This window comes from Corythoichthys intestinalis, chromosome 5, assembly GCF_030265065.1.
Source record: "Corythoichthys intestinalis isolate RoL2023-P3 chromosome 5, ASM3026506v1, whole genome shotgun sequence".
NCBI lineage: Eukaryota > Metazoa > Chordata > Actinopteri > Syngnathiformes > Syngnathidae > Corythoichthys > Corythoichthys intestinalis.
In genome coordinates, this window is record NC_080399.1 from 35389749 (window position 1) to 35411079 (window position 21331).

The 21331-nt window shown below is 40.3% G+C and overlaps 1 protein-coding gene across 3 annotated transcripts in view; it reads left to right on the forward strand.

Moving 5' to 3' along the window:
* The window catches only part of LOC130916373 (tetraspanin-18-like), a 91115-nt gene that overhangs the window by 39609 nt on the left and 30175 nt on the right, over positions 1 to 21331 (forward strand). For all 3 annotated transcript variants that reach the window (XM_057837056.1, XM_057837057.1, XM_057837058.1), the window contains 2 exons: positions 17922 to 17996; positions 18086 to 18199. In XM_057837056.1, coding sequence (XP_057693039.1) covers positions 17922 to 17996; positions 18086 to 18199 — 189 coding nt within the window. The remainder of the gene's footprint in view (positions 1 to 17921; positions 17997 to 18085; positions 18200 to 21331) is intronic.

Sequence of the window (21331 nt, forward strand, 5' to 3'; positions counted from 1 at the left end):
TTTTCCCCCGTTTGCTAAATAAATTGTATGGTCATGAAAAAAGTCTTGTGATAAATGGAAGATGAAAAATTTAAAAGGCATTTATTCAGTACGACGGGTCTAATTACTGCATACTACTCAAAATGGCCGACTTCTTACTCTCGAACTGAGGTGCATAGAGTCGCCCAAAGTTACCGATCGGCCAGCCACCCGCTGCGAGCAAGTTTCTGCTCCTCTTGCCCTGCTGGGGTCCCGGCAGGGCAAGTGTTTGTCGCCAGCGACGCAGCAGGGGGTGCCACTTTCTCGGTAGACAAACTGGCAGACGTCGAAGTGAGTGGCTGCCCGAGACCAAGCCGAGTATAGAGATCTGTAGGCGGGAACGCGAAGAGGGGTGAAAGTCTAGACATAATTGAGAACCGGAGATTAAAGCGGGGCGATCCCCGAGCCCAAGCCAAGGAGAGCGCGTGGCTGCCAGAGCATTGCCTGGAACTCCAGCATGGCCTTTGGCCCAATAACGCTAAAAAACGTTTACCTGGTACACCAGACTCGCCGCTGTTCCAGCGATAGTCAGGCAACCGTTACGTGGATCAAATTCCCAGGGCAGAGTAAGCCACAGCAAACAGACAGCGGAGTGGACCAATCAGCAATGGGTGGACGTGACGTTGGTAAAGCAACAAAAAAACTGTCGCGCGAAGAAGTAAACATACGAGGACAGCAGAGAACGGAGAAGTTTATTCAACATGGCTAGCGCAAGACAGTTGCTGGGGTTTTAGCGACTCGATGAGTTTTTGGTCATTTAAAAGTTTACCACGGATTGGAACATGTTCTTGGCTCTCCCGTTCGCCATCTGTGTTGTTGTATAGACTACTTCCGACGCGCAAGAGTGATATTGCTCGTTAAGAACACGTCACGCAAATAAACAAATCTGATTGCACTGATGATTTTGTTCTGGCTTAAGAGGCCAATGAGGACCTGGACCCTGACTGTTCTCCCGGTGTTTGGAAAATACAGGGAGAACAGTCTGGCCGTGCCAGGCAAGCCCGAACAAGGGCGCTCCCGCCTACACCGGCCGGCGACCATGGCGTGTGACAAGCCGCCGGTCGTCGGCCGAGGGAGGCGGCCACTCCCGCCTTCTCGGTGGACAGGGAGCATTGTCACCCACAAAATGCAAGTCACCTCCTTATAATGATGTGTGTCATGATCTTAATATTTGACATAATTTAAAATGTAGAATTAACTTTCTCATCCATCCAATGGTCCCTCGATTGTCAGACTTGTTTTGCCCATCCTTCGCAGTAAACAGGATCTTTAGGAAACCCCGAAAGGTTCACGCCACTCTCCCTGGTGGAGCAACAAAAGCCTGCAGCACATTGGGCGGGTGTGACGCAAAAAATACAAATTAATCAGCTGGATCCGCAGTCTTTTTGCATACAGTAGTATGGCCGTATAGTGGAGATGTCATTCAACATTCACTTTCTTCTTAACTATATATATATATATTAGGGCTGTCAAAAGATTAAAAATTGTTATCAAGTTAATCACAGTTTAAAAATTAATGAATTACGATTAATTAATTTTTAAGCTGTGATTAACTCGATAACAATTTTTAATCTTTTGACAGCCCTAATATATATATATATATATATATATATATATATATATATATATATATATATATATATATAACCCTAGACTGTAGCCGGAAGTCAATCATTTTCATGGCGCGGGATTCAAAAAGGTGGATAAATATATCGATTGCTTCCACACACATCCAATCGTACCATTTCATTTAGGAGCATAAATATGCGTGTAATATAAAATGAACATGCTTTCTGGTGCCACATGCACTTTAAGCATACAGTATAAAAATTATTATTTAAATAACAATATACATTTGCTGTGGTTTATTACATATATTTTGCCACATGACCAATTTTCTTTGTCACTTTTTTTCCCTGTGACCTCAACCCCTTAATGACTAGCCCAGTGTTTTTCAACCACCGTGCTGCGGCACACGAGTGTAACATTGCATAGTGTCTGGCATGCTGTAGAAAATAACCCACTCTCACCTAATTGTAGGATGTTTTGGAAAATTAATTGCAAAATCCATCTCTGCGCTGTCCAATGGTCAATAATCATACAAATACACTGCCATATCAGTAGATCGCTAATTTGTTTAGTGATGTGGAAGAAGTAAGAGTGGCATTGGGGCTAGCAGTAGCCGCTAGCGAGTGAAACTATACAGTGGGGCAAATAAGTATTTAGTCAACCACTAATTGTGCAAGTTCTTCCACTTGAAAATATTAGAGAGGCCTGGAATTGTCAACATGGGTAAACCTCAACCATGAGAGACATAATGTGGGGGGGAAAAAAAACAGAAAATAACATTGTTTGATTTTTCAAGAATTTATTTGCAAATCATGGTGGAAAATAAGTATTTGGTTAATACCAAAAGTTCATCTCAATACTTTGTTATGTACCCTTTGTTGGCAATAATGGAGGCCAAACGTTTTCTGTAACTCTTCACAAGCTTTTCACACACTGTTGCTGGCATTTTGGCCCATTCCTCCACGCGGATCTCCTCTAGAGCAGTGATGTTTTGGGGCTGTCGTTGGGCAACACGGACTTTGGGATATAAATAAAGACAAAACTGTGTGTTTTATCACCTAATAAGCTAGCTTTAAACTGACATTGACTGTTTCCATGCATTATTTATTAGTAGTGTTTATTTCATTATATCATGTATTTTGTTATTTGTTTTGAATTGAGTAAAGCACTTTGGTCAATATATGTTGTTGTAAAAATGTGCAAAACAACAACTAAATGACAATGAAGTAAACAACATTTTAATCAAAATGTGTATATTACAAGGGCGTAGGTTTGGTCTCGACATTGGTAGGGACAGCATAACCTGCATGAACATTTGAAAGGGTAAATGACCTATACTTAATTTCATGTGTATTAGTTCATGTGATACACCATTCCATACTAACCTTGGTATTCAAAAACTACTAAATAAACTTTTTGAAAATTTCCAGAATATATGGATTTCTTTTTACCAAATTTAAATTGCAATATTTGAACATAAACAATCACATTAACATACACAATAAATATAAATTTATTATTTCTGAACTATCCAGGAATGCAAAAAATAAAAAATAAACATTTGTCTTAAGACCACTAGGCCTGTCGCGATAACAAATTTTAGTGGGCGATAAATTATCTCAAATTATTGCCCCCCCCCCCACACACACACATACACACACAATATATATATATATATATATATATATATATATATATTTTTTTTTTTTTTTTCTGAATGTTTGTCATCATCATTGGTATTATTGACAGTTGCAAGATGTTATATGATCAACCCGAAAAGACAAGGGCTGATGAGAGAAGCATATGCTTATCAAGCCCCGTCCCCTTTTAAGCAATTTACAATAACACAGTGAGAATACAGTATAAATGGATCAAGTACACCCATTTAAACGCAATAAATGTTTACTTTTAAATTAAAAAATACCTTTTAAGAAATCACAACTAAAAACAGAACATGCCTCTTTCAAGAAAAAGACAACAATATTAATACCGCACAGAAACACATAATAAATGTCTTTTTTCAAGAAAAAAATTAAGTTGTACTTAATAACTGAAGCATTTAGGCACATAGGTATAAAGTTGCAGTAAAAGTAATTGCACTTCAACAACAACAGAGAAAACTAGACTAATTAAGTAGCAGTAACAAAAATTTGGCTCCCAAAGGTATCAAATATCATTTAACAGAGGTAAAACGGTCTCATTTCTTCAGCAATGTAGCGGACTTCACTTTCCGTGAGGGAACGCTATTTTGCGCGGTGTCGTCTGTATTTCTCACATCAAGCGAAAACCTCTAATTGTCAATTAACGTGACGAGGAGGCTCCGCTTGTTGCGATGCAGTTTTCTTACTAAGCAGTGAAAACTGGAGAGGATGATAGTGTTTCAAATGAGCATGTACTGTAGATTTATTCTGTTGGCCATCTTTGTTGAAACAACCTCCAGAAACATTTTGCGGACTGGTTCGTCCTCTTCCTCATTCCACTCGCTCATTGCTGTGCGCCGACAGTGCACTCGGCCCTGCCTCCATCCATTAAATGACGGTCACTCAAACTCAAATGTATAAAACGAACATACCCAGAAGTCAATAAAACAGAGTGGCACAAGGAAGCTGAACTTTAAACTGCGCTGTAAAGCACGTCTGCCGCAAGCGCGTGCGTCACGCGCGCGCACGCGAGGCGATAAATCGCAGCAGGGAAATGACCATCGTCATTTTTATATACCGCGCGATAAATGGAATTATTGCATATTGCGACAGGCATAAAGACCACTCAACATTTGTCGATATAAATAAATATAACCACCTTAACAAGTGAAGTGAAACCCTATACTCAAATGCACAGCAATGAGAAGTCTGTATTCAGAAGCAGCCCGAGGGTGTATTTATTCAACAAAGGCAAAACCGGTGATAAGCGGCCCTGCGACTATGCTGGAAGGCCAAATAGGTTTGGTGTTGCTGTGGAGAAAGTAGAATAAATAAGTCGCAAAGTTTATCAGTACAGAGGGCTGTATGTTACCATACGTGGTTAGGTGAAGCTCTGGCATCGAATGATGTGCAGACCGGTCTTCTATAGCGGCAGACAATCCACTGCAAAGTGGAGGCAGGTGTGGAGATTGGTGACAGGTGTGCAGGAGGATGGGAGCCGTAACACTTCTTAGTCTGGGGATAACAAAAATAAATAAAAATTGAGCCTTCCTTCAGGTAAAACCCTACTTTTGTCCACAAGCACAGCCAAAACCTACTGCCCTTAAAACATTTAAAAAGGCTGCAATACAAAATCAAGAAATTACATGTTCATTTCAAACAGATTTCGAAACCTATTTACATTAGAGCTGTCCCGACTAGTCGAGAATGTCGACGTCTTAGATGACGTAAATGCGTCAACGGGTATTGACGGGGTAAAAAAAATTTAAGTGCTCCAAAATGTTTTTTCCCTGAGTTAATAACCTTCAAAAATGTATAACTCTCGTGTGTAGAAAATAATAATATATAAACTTTTTAAAAAAACGTATTGTATTGTAACGTTGACAGAGTCAAACGCTTTGCTACAGCCCCTTTCACATACTCTTAAACACCGGGAATGTCGCGGGATTAACCCGTGTAGCAGTTGTGTGTGAAAACAATTTCCCGTGTCGACTGACACGGAGACTAAGTGGACATTTCACAGGTCGCGTCCTAGTGTTATGTCCGGGACTTACCCTGCAAGCGGTCCAGGGTCACAGCACGATGGCTGATAAAGGTAAATATCATAGCTGGCCGATCGTCACTTCCTCCCTCTTCGCAGTAAAATGCAAAGCGGTAAACAAACATCGCAATTATAAACATAGCAAGCGGGAAATAACTAAACTGAAAACATAACGAAATGAAAATGTCCAAATATTACGTTCGGGCCTTTTTAAAATAAATATATATTTATATATGAATATTCAAACAATTTTATGGATGTTAAACTAAGAAACACTTGTTATAAGTAAATAATCTGGATAAAAAAGCGAAGGTGCTACAGTGGGGAGAACAAGTATTTGATACACTGCTAGCACCTGTATATGGTCATTGCAAACAGTATAAGTCCAGAGCCAGAGTGTGCCATGTCCTCTTTTAATCTTCTTCTCTGTGTGTCCGCAAAACCGCATCTGTTTATTTATATTTAAGACTTTTCCGGCCTTATTTCATTGTGTAAATGCATTTAAAATGATCATAAATCATCAAATCATCATTTTTTTCCTACCAACTGAGAATTCGTTACAAAAGGCACAGGCTTCGTCACGAATGTGATCTCCCAAGCAGCAAGCAGTGCTGTCCAGGTCTGACTGTCGCATCCCATCCTTTTCATCCATATCCTGAGTCCTCACAAATAAAACATAACATTTCGGGGGTTGGGGGTTCGGGCTTGAGCCTACAAATAATATATAAAATGTCGTTTTTTTTCGGGCTGGAGCCAACAAATAAAAGATTTCGGGGTTTTGATCGGGCTCGGGCCTGCAAATCACGTCAATTGACCGGGCTCGGGCCAGGTCGGGCTTTAATGCCCGCGGACCGTCTCGGGTCGGATTTTTTTAGGTCCCATTTTACCCCCACTTAGTCTTGACGAGCTTAAATTGGCTGGAGTTACAATGTTGGGAACGCTATTTCCGGAACGAAACATGATTTGACCAACGTTGTGACAGCCGATGCCGACCAAAAATGACGTATATGTCCGGTTTATAATATCGCGCCAGCAGCCCTCCCCGCACAGAGAGCGCCAGTGGGCAACGCGGGACAAGTCTGTGAAAGCGTCCAGCCCGCTTCATTCTTGGTACATCTTTTCATGCGTGAAAGCAATGACCTGAGCAAATTCCGCGTCACCTTACACGGGAATTTCCCTGGATGTGTGTGTGAAAAGGGGTGTAGTGATACATTTGGTGAAGAGTCCCTAGCCATGGATTAATCATCTATAGCCATGTCATATCGTAAGTCCCACCTGTGTTTATATGGGCAATTGTCCATGCTGTGCTGAGTATATCCTAAAAAATTGTAAATTGTTGTCATAACATTTATACCAGGGGTCCCCAAACTATCCACATTTGGTCCGGCCCCCTGAACCAAATTTTTTAAATTTTTTACAATAGTGTTATTTGTTTCCTGGCTTTTTTCTGTGAAGAACCCAGAGAGGGTTATTTGGTTATTATCTATTTAATTACTAGTGTTATTATTATTATTATATTATATTTAGGGCTGTCAAAATTAACGCGTTAACGGGCGTTAATTATTTTTTTAAATTAATCACGTTAAAATATTTGACGCAATTAACGCAGATGTCCCGCTCAGACAGATTTAAATGACAGTACAGTGAAACGCTCCCTTGTTGTTATGGAGTTTTGCCGCCCTCTGCTGGCGCTTGGGTACATGACCATCTCCCATATTGCCTCAAAAAGATTACAATGAGGCCGTTTATGGACATTAAGCGTGAAGAGAATGCCACCGGCCGCTTGGGGGCAGCGCCGTTCCATACTCGTGTTATTTCTTCTCAACGTGGGAGAATTAGTAGTTGTGAGACGTCTATGCTGTATTCACAATGCAATGCAAATTGCTATTTGTGCTCCACACATATTTCGGTAAGTTTTCTTTCTTTTAGTGGCAATTATGTGTCTCTTGTTGTATTTTGGGTAAGATATGTACAGATATATGTTATACAGTAAAGGCGAGTGGACACAGGCGTTCTTTGGACCGCGCCGTTTATTGGCAACTCCTTCACAACAAACATACAGTGGGGAGAACAAGTATTTGATACACTGCCAATGGGAAAACCCATCGGCAGTGTATCAAATACTTGTTCTCCTCACTGTAAGTATCGTTTAGTGAAAGCACAACAAAAATAATATTCCTATTTCTCCCCCCAAAAAATAATGTTCACAAAAAGAGAAGCACTTCAGTCTATAGTAATGAGGCCCTATTCTGACATAGTTTAACAACAACGCAAAATGAACTGGCATTCCATATCAAAATAGCTATGTAAAATACACGTAAAACTTAGACTTTGGTCACTCTATTTTTATTATTGTTATTTTTATTCTTATTATTATATTAACTCTACTTTTGATTGAAAATTTTACAAATTTTATTCAAACGAAAACATGAAGAGGGGTTTTAATATAAAATTACTATAACTTGTAACTATAACATTTATCGTTTAAGAACTACAAGTCTTTCTATCCGTGGATCACTTAAACAGAAAGAATGTTAATGCCATTTGTGGATTCATTGTTACAATAAACAAATACAGTACTTATGTACAGTATGTTGTATGTATATATCCGTCCTGTGTCTTTCCATTCCAACAATAATTTACTGAAAAATAAGGCATATTTTAGAGATGGTTTGAATTGCGATTAATTGCGATTAATTACGATTAATTAATTTTTAAGCTGTAATTACCCTCGATTAAAAATTTTAATCGTTTGATAGCCCTAATTATATTATTATTATTTTATTTACTTTTGTTCCGTGAAGAATCCAGAAAGGATTATTTGATTGTGGCTTTCTGAAAAACAATACATTTTTACATTTAGGCACTCCTGCAATCGTCACACCTTTTTCTGTTACAAACTGACCCCGGCCCCTCATAAGAGAAGGGAAAAGTTATGTGGCTCTCACAAGAAAAAGTTTGGGGACCCTGATTTACACCATGGATATTATCTCAAATTGAGGCTTGTAAGTCCGACAGCATGGCAAGTGGGCATTTGCGTGTTGTTTTAGCAGAATTTTCTGTGTATATTCCGGGACGTCTACCCGTGTCATATGTACTTTGCGTTCCGGCACCATATGATTTACAAATTAAACACTGGCCCTAGGTCTACCTTCATTTTCCCTCTTGAACCGTGTCGCCTCTTGGGAGTCATTAAAAATTAGGCACCCATTGGGTCCCCTTTTGAATATTGGATCCATCTCGAAGAGATAAACAACAACAACGCGTTTAAATTATAAATTTGCAGACGAATAAAAAATGTTTTGTTAATGAAAACAAATAATTTTAATCATCTTAAAAAAAAAAAAAAATTCCCCGGGTGCTTTTATTTTCAAAAGCTTTGCTAATTTCTCTTTCAATAATGTTCTGATGAGAGAGAGAGGGAGAGAGAGAGAGAGAGAGAGAGAGAGAGAGAGAGAGAGAGAGAGAGAGAGAGAGAGAGAGAGAGAGAGAGAGAGAGAGAGAGAGAGAGAGAGAGAGAGAGAGAGAGAGAGAGAGAGAGAGAGAGAGAGAGAGAGAGAGAGAGAGAGAGAGAGAGAGAGAGAGAGAGAGAGAGAGAGAGAGAGAGAGAGAGAGAGAGAGAGAGAGAGGGAGAGAGCGAAGACAGTACACTTAACAAGGGTGACCAGCGGGAACATACAAAAAATAAAATTTACCACAAAATACATATGAAATTACCAAATTATCACATTAAGATTCATACAAACACCAGAATCAGAAAATGAAATAAAGGGATGAATTGCAAATATTAAATTTAGATTAAAACAACAAACTAAAGATGTGTACATTTCTAGATAATGTTGTGAAGAGAACGGGCAAATATGGTTGCCTATATAGAGGGAACTATAAGAGAAAATACGTATTAATAATTTTTCCAAAAGTCCCCACAATACACCTGGTGTAAGAATTTGCACTATTTGCTCAAACACAATTTATAAGGGTAACACCGTTTCCAACCACCAGATGTCCTCGGACTCTCACGGAGGAAGAGCGTGCGGGGTATGTCGGGGGGGGCTTCATACGCACAGATAAAAAAATAAAAAGCCCCGTCAAAAGGAGCACTTTGGGCAGGTGCTCAAGCACCATTTGCCCCCTCTGCACGTGCCTGCCAGGCAGAATAAATATCACCATTAAAGTTTTGGAAATTTTCACACAAGTTAAAGGCCTATAGTCTATTGACAACGGCAGACCCAGATGGCGTCTGCTGCAGGGGCTTGTTAGAGTCCAACACAAGACAAACGGAACCACTCAGTTGAACTGTTTTCTTTGTCACAGGCAACCACATCTCAAGGAATTTGTAAATTTTGAAGTGAACCAACGTGTAGGCACTCACACTGCAGACAAGGTATGCGATGATGTTGTTTGTAGTCAGTAGAGGTGTGCAAAATTTCCGATTCTGAGATTAGTCGCGATTCGGCCGTGGAAGATTCGAGAACGATTCACAAACATCCAAATTCCGATTATTGAAATATGCCAAGTAAAGCGGAAGTACAACACACTCAGCGCGCTGCGCGTTCTTCGGGGCACAATGAGGAAGAACGCAGCGAGAGTAGCTAAACATCATGCTTCTCATTACCCGGCCCCTCGGGTAATGCCAATGCTCAACTCACAGCTCTAGCTCAACTCATGCCACGAGATAAAAAACACACAACAACATACCTGACTGCTGCCGAAAAGCTGCTACAAAGTACGTCATCCACATGTTACGGTAGATATCATTTATATAGGACTAGATGCATTAGAGATTTGGTTGCGTTGGCAGCACATCTACAAAAAGCTAGATGCGGGCGTTAGTAAACGGCCGCCGTCTTAAAGCAATACACTTCCCTGCAAGGCTGTTGTAGCGAACCTTCCAAGCAAACCTAATTAACTTTTTATCTAAAATACTCCTAAATCGGTAAAATATTGACTTGAATCTACCTTTAAAATAGTTTTAAAATTTTCACATGTCGAAAGTAGACAAAAGGGAAATTATGGAATAACGGGAGCAATTTTAACAACTTTAACGGTTGATTCACAACATTAAATTAATTGAATGTAGTTTAAAGCTGCTGTTACAGAATGGGGACTGGAGTTTTTTATTTACTGTTATTTTTGTATATTTGTTTACTGCTATATTATGTTAACTTCATACTGAAATAGTAGTTTGGTTTAGCCTGAGAGTATTTTTGAACAATTTTGGAACTAATGTACAAAACATTTAATTAAAAAAAAAAAAAAAAAAAAAAAAGGAGGGTGGGGGTGCATCAATCGTTTTATAATCGAATCGGAGCCTCTGAATCGTAATCGAATCGTTAGGTGCCCAAAGATTCCCAGCACTAGTAGTCAGTGAGGGCAGGTCATCCAAATTGTTGCTCCATGCCTTCTTTGGCAGCAAGTATGGGTCTATGTTGTTGATTAAAGTGATTTTAGAAAAGTACAGGTTTGGGGCCTCTATTGACAGCGTTTCCCCTGTAAATCCCACCACGATTTGGGGTTTTTAATATTATCCCTGCAAAACACAATCCCACGGTGAAGTAAGTGCCAAGACTGGTTACAATCCGCGTTGAGTCTGCTGGAATGGAGTACAGTGGTATGAAAAAGTATCTGAACCTTTTGGAATTTCTCGCATTTCTGCATAAAATCACCATTAAATGTTATCTGGTCTTTGTCAAAACCACATAGATGAAAATAGTGTCTACTTTAAGTAAAACCACCTAAACATTTATTGGTGTTCATATTTTAATGAGGATAGGGCGCAAGACAGAACAAGAAAGACAGAAGGAGGAAAAATAAGTCTAAGTCTGGTGTGTGCTTAATCACTCATGAGTGGTTTAAAGCTGCCGTGCCCACTTTAAAACACACACACAAGAAATGTCTTGATGAGAAGCATTGTCTGATGCGAATCAATACTCGGTCAAAAGAGCTGTCTGAAGACCTTCGATCAGGAATTGTCGATTTGTATAAAGCTGGGAAAGGATACAAAACCATCTCTAAAAGTCTGGGTGTTCATCAGTCATCAGTCAGAGAAGTTGTCTACAAATGGAGAGAGTTTGGCACTGTTACTTCTCTCCCAAGTAGTGGCCATTCACCAAAGAGGACGCCAAGAGTTCAGTGCAGAATAGAGAGGTAAAAAAAGAACCCGAGAGTGTCTGCTAGACTTACAGGAATCACTGGCACACTCCATTATCTCTGTGCACACATCAAGTATATGTACAACTATGGTAAAGTAGTTAAATTGTTTGGGAGTAACACACTATGTCATGTGTGGAGGAAATATGGAACAACTCACCAACATCACCTCATTCCTACCGTGAAGCACGGTGGAGGGCGCATCATGATTTAAGGCAGTTTTGCTGCTTCAGGGCCTGGACAACATGCTATAATTGATGGAAGAATAAATTCAAAAGTTTATTTTGCAGGTAAACATGAGGCCTTCTGTCAGACAGTTGAAGCTTAACAGGATGGATTCTGCAACAAGACAATGATCCAGAACACAGAAGTTAATCAACTTCAGAATGGTTTCAGAAGAACAAAAGTCCAGACTTGAACCCCAATGAGATGCTATGGCATGAATGACAGCGATTAATGCCAGACATCCCAGGAATCTGACTAAACTTCAGCAGTTTTGTAGAGAAGAATGGGAGATTAGTCCTGATCGTTGTGCCAGACTGATCTGCAGCTACAGGAAGCGTCTGGTTGAAGTTATTGCTGTCAAAGAGAGGGGGGGGGGGGGTGCACAAAATATCAAATGTAGTGGTTCACTTACATTCCCCCCGTTGTCATTGTTTACAAACTATCCTCATTGAACTATGAACACCTATAAATGTTTGGGTGAGTTTTGTTAAACCAAACACTTTTTTTCATCTGTGGGATTTTGACAAAGATCAGTTCACATTTGATTTTCTAAAAGTTTCAAATACTTTTTCATACCACTTTACGTGTTCTTCTCAATATGGCCGGGTATCCAAACAATGACGTAGTACGACCCATTCCCAATTCTGCTCGTTGTCTTCAGTTGTTGAGCTTCCTTTGAAGCCATTTCCATGATGCTCGCTGAGTTCAGTTGATGAGCCTCCTTTGAAGCCATTTCCATTGCCACACTTATTTCAGAGGGTTTCTTTAATGTTGATCCACCCTCAGTGAGTAGCTTCTTTTGTGCTGCTTCACTTGATAGTCCACATACGAATTTGTCTCTTAATGTCTCTTCCAAAACCTCACCAAACTTAAATGTTCAGCAAGCTTCCGCAGCGCTGCTACAAACATACCCTTTCACACACGCCGAAACACTGGGAATATCACCGGATTTAACCGTGCAGCAGTTGTATGTGAAAAGAATTTCCCGGGTCGCGTCTTAGAATCATGTCCGTGACTTTCCCGGGATGCGGTGTGAGTGAAAGCAGGCGTTAAATTCCTGGGTCACAGCACAATGGCTGGTGACATAAATATCATGGCGGACCAATTATCACTTCCTCTATTATTATTGCGGACACAAGGTTGTACTTTGAAGCAGAAAACAATGGAGGGAAGCGTTATTAAATACATATTTGCTACTACCACCAAGATCTGCACCTGCTGCGTTTCTACCCGGGCCTGCGCCAGAAACTTCTGTGCGCACCGCGGCTGCCTTCCAACTCGGCGGGCCTGAGGAGAGGGGAGAAGGCGAGCCTCTCCCAGCCGCTGCCCCGCGAACAAAAATACATGTGATCGCTGGCTGAAAAGGGGAAATTACACAATGGGTCTGTGAGAGAGTACATCGTCCATCTTTGGAAATGTGTGATTTATTTTGTTCCTATAGTTAGGGTCCGCTACCGCGGAAACAAGGTTGTACTTCAAAGCAGAAAACGGAGGGATGCTTTCAATGGTTTATTAAATACAAAAATACACGCGATCGCTGGCTAAAAAATGGGAATTACACAATGCGTCCGTGACAATAGAAACCGAGGAAGAGAGTCAAACGTCCATCTTGGGAAATGTGTGGTTTATTTTGTTCCCGGTTTTAGGGTTATCTACTGCGGAAACAAGGTTGAACTTCAGAGCACAAAACAAAGGAGGGATGCATTCAATGGTTTATTAAATACAAAAATACATGCGATTGCTGGCTGAAAAGGGAGGGAAAACTTAATAGTTCAGTGACAGTAGGTCGACGGGGATCAATAAAATACTAACCAAAGTGGTAGGCAGAGAGCCGATAAGGCAACAAAACAAAGCCAGTAGGATTCTTCCTTCCCAAGTCAGGGGGATTCTCCCTTGTCAAGCCAGCGGGATTCTTCCTCCCACCCTCCTCTTGGATCGCCTGGGCTTAAGTACAGTCTTGATGAGCTTGAATTGGCTGCAGTTATGACATCAGGTACACAACAACTACAAAACACGATTTGACCAACATTTTGACAGCATATGACGACCAAAAATGACGGGACGAGTGTGTGAAAGTGTCCAACCCACGTCATTCTCGGGACATATCTACAGTGGGGCAAATAAGTATTCAGTCAACCACCAATTGTGCAAGTTCTCCTACTTGAAAAGATTAGAGAGGCCAGTAATTGTCAACATGGGTAAACCTCAACCATGAGACAGAATGTGGAAGAAAAAAAAAAACAGAAAATCACATTGTTTGATTTTTAAAGAATTTATTTCCAAATTAGAGTGGAAAATAAGTATTTGGACATCTACAAACAAGCAAGATTTCTGGCTGTCAAAGATGTCTAATTTCTTCTAACGAGGTCTATTGAGGTCTAAGGAGGCTCCACTCATTACCTGTATTAATGGCACCTGTTTTAACTCATTATCGGTATAAAAGACACCTGTCCTCAACCTCAGTCAGTCACACCAAACTCCACTATGGCCAAGACCAAAGAGCTGTCGAACGACACAAGAGACAAAATTGTAGACCTGCACCAGGCTGGGAAGACTGAATCTGTAATAGGTAAAACGCTTGGTGAAAAGAAATCAACTGTGGGAGCATTTATTAGAGAATGGAAGACATACAAGACCACTGATAATCTCCCTCAATCTGGGGCTCCATGCAAGATCTCACCTCGTGGCGTCAAAATAACAAGACACGGGGGGACCTAGTGAATGACCTACAGCAGTGGTGTCCAAACTATTCCACATAGGGCCGCAGTGGGTGCTGGATTTCATTCCTACAAAACAAGACATCTTTTGACCAATTTGGTGTCTCACAAGTGTAATTAGTTGATTGCAGTCTGGTGCTGCTTTTTTTAAGCACAAACTTTATTGGTTAAACTGTCTGTGCTCGATTGGTAGGAACAAAAACCAGGACCCACAGCGGCCCTTGAGGACAGGTTTGGACACCCAAGCCCTACAGAGAGCTGGGACCACAGTAACAAAGGCTACTATCAGTAACACAATGCGTCGCAAGGGACTCAAATCCTGCACTGCCAGACGTGTCCCCCTGCTGAAGCCAGTACATGTCCAGGCCCGTCTGCGGTGCGCTAGAGAGCATTTGGATGATCCAGAAGAGGACTGGAAGAATGCATTATGGTTAGATGAAACCAAAATAGAACTTTTTGGTTGAAACACAGGTTTCTCGTGTTTGGGGCAGTAAGAATACTGAATTGCATCTGAAGAACACCATACCCACTGTGAAGCATGGGGGTGGAAACATCATGCTTTGGGGCTGTTTTTCTGCAAAGGGACCAGGACGGCTGATCTGTGTAAAGGAAAGAATGAATGGGGCCATGTATCGAGAGATTTTGCGTGAAAATCTCCTTCCATCAGCAAGGGCATTGAAGATGAGACGTTGCTGGGACTTTCAGCATGACAATGATCCCAAACACACAGCCAGGCCAAAAAAAGGAGTGGCTTCGTAAGAAGCATTTCAAGGTCTTGGAGTGGCCTAGCCTTGAAAGTCTGTGTTGCCCAACGACAGCCCCAAAACATCACTGCTCTAGAGGAGATCTGCAAGGAAGAATGGGCCAAACTACCAGCAACAGTGTGTGAAAAGCTTGTGAAGAGTTACAGAAAACGTTTGGTCTCCGTTATTGCCAACAAAGGGTAAATAACAAAGTATTGCGATGAACTTTTGGTATTGACCAAATAACTTTTTTTCCACCATGATTTGCACTTTAGAAATTTAAACAATGTGATATTCAGTTTTTTATTTCTCCACATTGTGTCTCTCATGGTTGAGGTTTACCAATGTTGTTACAGGCCTCTCTAATATTTTCAAGTGGGAGAACTTGCACAATTAGTGATTGACTAAATACTTATTTGGCCCACTGTACATGCGTGGAAGCAATGACGCGAGTAATCCCGCGTCACCTTGCATGGGAAATTCCTTGGATTTGTGTATGAAAAGGGCTATAGTGACAGATTTCCCCTCTGACAGATTTCCCCTCCTCATTTCTCCTGTGATATCGGAATCTCTCTGTAATTACAAGGGTCGTGGGTGAAAAATGTGTATCAAGAGTTTCCATGATCTCCCTGTACGTTTTGCTTCCAGGTTTATCAGGTTGACGCAAGTTTCTCAGTAAATTGAAAGTCTTTGGCTCAATAACATTCAAAAACATTTGCCTGGTACACCAGACTCACCGCTGTTCCAGCTATAGAGTCTGGCGACCGTTTGGTGGATCAAATTCCCAGGGCAGAGCAAGCCACAGCAAACAGACAGCAGAGTGGACCAATCAGCGACGGTTGGACATTCTGTTGATAAAGCGACAAACTCTAGTGTGAGGGAATATACATACGAGGAGAAGGGAGGAGTTTATTCAACATGGCTAGCGCGAGACAGACTGTTGGTTTTAGTGACTTGATGTGTTTTTGGTCATTTAGAACTGAGTTGATTGCAGATTGGAACATATTCTCAACTTCCAACGCGCAAGAGTGACATTGCTCGTTAAGAACACGTCACGCAAATAAACGAATCTGATTGCACTGATAATTTGAATGTTGAATGTTAGCAAACTAATGTTTATAGTTTAGTCTACATTTCTACTACATGCTATTAAATATATGAAAATCACTTGACCCCAAACTTTTGAACGGTAGTGTATATATTTTTTTGCAAATCAGTCATTAACTTTGAGCAAGCATAAGTGTCTGTGACTGTCTTGACATTCAGTTGTTTATGTGGTCGACGACAAAGCCCTACTCATAGCTTGTATTTGGCGTATATTCCTATGCAACTCTACCTGTGTTGACCCAGTTTAGGGGCGTGGTTTTGCGATGGTTTTGTTGTGGCAATAGACCCTACCCACCGACGTGAAATCACGTGATCGCTGTATTGTTCCGCCCCATTGTCCGTCATTTTTGTGTCTGTATTATCAATGGTCTCAATTGATCGAGCAATTTAATATGCATTTCATGGAAGACCCAGTGCTTTCGGATGCCGTAAACTCACTGGATGCGTGTCATAAAAGGCGTTATGTGGAAAAGCTTCAGTTTATCCATTCACCAGATCCATATTTGATGCCTAAATCGATGTTTTTCGACCCGCTGTCTTCGCCGTCTTTGCCTGACATCTGCTAGCTACCCTGATATTTACAACTATCTTGTCCACACAAAATCAGCCTATTCTCACGAAAGTTTGGAAAAACTTTAAGAGCTTGGAGGCTTATAAATACTTCGTTGCTGGTTGGGTGAAACAGGTCCTCGTCCACGAAATTCGGCAGGAATCTATCTTGTGCTTGGAAAGGTGAGTTACGAAATTTTCAATTCAAAATCTTTTGTTCTTGCTAACATCCACTGTCAAGTCTAATGTATTTCATGTCATTTGTCAATGGAGCTAGGGCTTTTAATGTTTATATGGTTTAGCGATAGCACTCTCACTACATACATACGTGTATGTTGTCGGCGATTAGCCTAGCAATGATCTTAATTGTGGTTGTCAGCCCAAAACTCTCTAAATATATATTAAATGCATCTTACCAGATATAAAATGACTACTACATAATCTGTGGTAATCGTTTGGAGCCCAGTTTTCTCGTTGAATTGCAGCAGCCCATCTCGCTCTCCTCTCCGGGTCTCTCGGAATCCGGTAGAACTTCAAGTCTCTCCGTCTTCTCAATCTATCTTCTCTGTTATTGCAACCGACTGCCACACACGCCTTCACCATTTTGATTATTAATGTTAACGAGCAGAAAAACACGCCGTAAATAGGAGGAATGTACGTAGCCGTAACAGGTAAACACGATGTGTTGACGGACAATTGGGCAGCACCAGTCAGGAGGGCGGAGTTGTGACGTCACGTGGGTAGGGTCTATAGACCCAACTACAGACTTTGATGCAATGACAAAAAGGGGGTGACCACCTACCGTGTTCTAACTGAAATGTGGTTTTCTGCTGTTTAAATTGCAAATGAAAAGTTTGGAAGTGCTCTTGAAATTGAGCATGCATTTACATACAGCTACGCACCAAAATATGCAATGCAAAATGTGGTGTAATTTGTTGTTGACAATTATTGTTAAATTCAATAACTTTGTATCTTCAATTGAAACTTATTAGAAACAGACGATATCCACAGGTTTGATTGTTCACTGTATGTGTGCTGTTTTCGCCTTTGAGATTTGCATATCTGACCCGAAGTTATTTGGTCAGAAGGGGAATTTATTGCTAAAATTGATTCAAAATTTTCAACCAGTCTTGACATGCTGTGTTCTTTTCTTTTCTTGCAGTTCTGCACATTTATTGTTTTGATCCTAATAACTGAGATGGCTGGTATTGGTCTTGTCCTTGTGGATCGCGGTGAGGTAAACTCCAGTATCTGCTGATGTTTTCACAGGAAAATAATGATACATTATGTCTCTGTTTAATTGTTTCTGTTTTCTGTATGTTTTAGTTTGACCAAAAAACCATGAAAGCTACTATGATAAAAAATTTTCAAAAAGACGGAACGGATGATGCGGCTTCAGTTAAAACTTACTTAAAAGCGTGGAAGGCTGTGATGAGGCATGTAAGTCCATCGTTGTATACAATGTAATGGTCAAGTTCACATTAATCCATTGACATTGACAGCAATAGACATTCAATCCAGTTTAACTGGGATAGCTGGCATTGAATAATGCTTTAATGCAATTGATGGTTGATTTCTGTGTGGTAAAGTAAAACGGTTAATTTTTGAAGCAACACATGTTTGTCTATCACTGTCCATGACATCCATTTGGGAAACACAACGCCTAGTATGAATAAATTTTTCATGTGGAAGACTTGCTCAAAATGGAAAAAATGTTTAAAGACTAAAAATGACACCAGCCATTTTGTGACCTCTGTTATACCAGGCGCATATATACACTGACACTCTGACAAGGGTGCATTTTTTTTTTTTTTTTTAATCTTCACATAAGTATGCAAATCTGGAATTTCTTAGACCTCTGCTGACGGAAGAATCGATAGTTACACCCAAACAGGAGCACAGTGAGCAAAGAATGATTTTTTTTTTTTTGTTACACTACTTGTGAAATCTTTCTCTTCTCAATCCAGAAAATGAATGAGCTTTTCTTTGCTCCTTTATCGGTATTTGTGGCACTGCCTTTTCCTGTCTTTTAGTGGTTTTTCAAGAGAAATAGTGTGTGGGGGGGTGTACACCAGGGGTGAAAGTGGGCCAGAACGGTCAGGAATGCAATAAGATTCAGGGCCAGAACGCTGTTCCGGTAAAAGATTCAGGGCCAGAATGCTGTTCCAGTACACAGTGCTTTGATTCCGAAAATATGACAGCAACTTTCAAAACTCTATGTAAAAAAAGAAAAAAAAAAAAAAATGCTAAGCTGCCACACATGCATTTCAGCTCCAAGAAGAAAACAATCTACCAACATCAGATTTACATACACAAGTGTTAACAACAAGCATAATAAAGTGCTTGTGTAGCGCCTCTGCTGTTAGGCAGAGGGTGATGTGGGCTACTGGACTAGTTCTAGGTTCGGGGAGTGGTAAGTAAAAAAAGAAGGAACCAGAGACAGATACTACTTGAAACAAAGCCGGCAATTTACTAAACAAATTAACAAGACAATGGACAAACTACAATTAACAAAAAAGTAATGTACATCAATTTACAAGGTGTACCTGTGCAAAATACCTTTTGTTATGAATCGCCTTAATTTTATATTAAAGGTTATAATAAAAGGTAGGTGCAATCAGTTGTTTTGTTTCTTTTTTTTTTTAATCCTAATTTTGTTGTCTTCTGACAGGTCAGGTTTTCTAATTATAGTGATTATTCTGTTTTGTTTAGTTTTAAAGCAAAATCACAAAATTCAAATAATTTTCGAAGGCACTTAGGAAATTCAAAATTCTTAAAACAAAGCTCAACATTCAAAATCAAAAATAGAACAATTTAGCTGTCCGTTAACTGTCCTCCAAAGATCCAATGGGTTTGTGGTGTATAGGAAACACACCATTCAGTTCAATCCATCCAAAAGGAAAAAAAAAAAATCCAACTCCTACTGCAACCTTGGTTGTGACGGTAACTCGTTGTTCAGAAGGGGAAATCCAGCTCTTGGGTTAGCTCGCCACTCGGCTCTTACCGAGAATCCTGTTGTCCTTGACGTCGTCGTCGCTCTTCAATCGGGTGGTCTGAGTTTCGGAAGAAACTCAGCGGCTTTTCCCAAGGGGGAAAAAAACCTGGCCAAAACGCATCTGGTTAAAGTTTTGAACCTTCCAAAGGGTCACACCACTCTTGTAGTGAGGCTCATCAGGATCGGCGTTTTGGAAGAGAAAATGGTTTAATTCGTCTCTCTATTAGCGGTAGCTTGTAGCCAACTGCTACGCTTCCCATCGTTCTCTTGTCTGAAACGCGTGGGTAGGGGAGGGGCTCTCTCACTTTGAAAAAACTTCATTAGTGAAAGCAAAAATTCGTAACTTATTCAATATTTATAAATGTTAATTATTTAGAAAATTACCATTTTCAATCACTCTTAATATGCAAATGACTCACTTGTTTGGTGGTTTATTTATTACTTATTTTCTCAATTTTTAATGTAATTTAATGTAATTATTTTAACTGGGGTTACACTTGTGTAGTGTAATCCAATTCCACCGATATTTATTATTGATTTTATTCCACGGACGGCATGGAGGTTTCCCCAGCTGCTGCAGTTATCTGAGTCTGACGATGATGAGTCACATCAATGTACGAATGCACGCAGAGAAGCAAAACGCCTGGACTCATTTATCCGTTTAATTGGCTGACATCCTGACATGTGATCAGCAGAGACGGTTACCTCTGATTGTTTCAAATGTGCATGTTTTCTGGAACAGCAAAAAAAAAAAAAAATGTTGAATAGTAGAAAATGGTTGAATGGATCAAATCTTTAAGAGCAACGCAAGAGTTGAGGAGACTTATTTATCATATTTAGTTTTATTATATATATATATATATATATATATATACAGTGCCTTGCAAAAGTATTCGGCCCCCTTGAACCTTGCAACCTTTCGCCACATTTCAGGCTTCAAACATAAAGATATAAAATTTTAATTTTTTGTCGAGAATCAACAAGTGGGACACAATCGTGAAGTGGAACAAAATGTATTGGATAATTTAAACTTTAAAAAGTGGGGCGTGCAATATTATTCGGCCCCCTTGCGTTAATACTTTGTAGCGCCACCTTTTGCTCCAATTACAGCTGCAAGTCGCTTGGGGTATGTTTCTATCAGTTTTGCACATTGAGAGACTGACATTCTTGCCCATTCTTCCTTGCAAAACAGCTCGAGCTCAGTGAGGTTGGATGGAGAGTGTTTGTGAACAGCAGTCTTCAGCTCTTTCCACAGATTCTCGATTGGATTCAGGTCTGGACTTTGACTTGGCCATTCTAACACCTGGATACGTTTATTTTTGAACCATTCCATTGTAGATTTGGCTTTATGTTTTGGATCATTGTCCTGTTGGAAGATAAATCTCCGTCCCAGTCTCAGGTCTTGTGCAGATACCAACAGGTTTTCTTCCAGAATGTTCCTGTATTTGGCTGCATCCATCTTCCCGTCAATTTTAACCATCTTCCCTGTCCCTGCTGTAGAAAAGCAGGCCCAAACCATGATGCTGCCACCACCATGTTTGACAGTGGGGATGGTGTGTTCAGGGTGATGAGCTGTG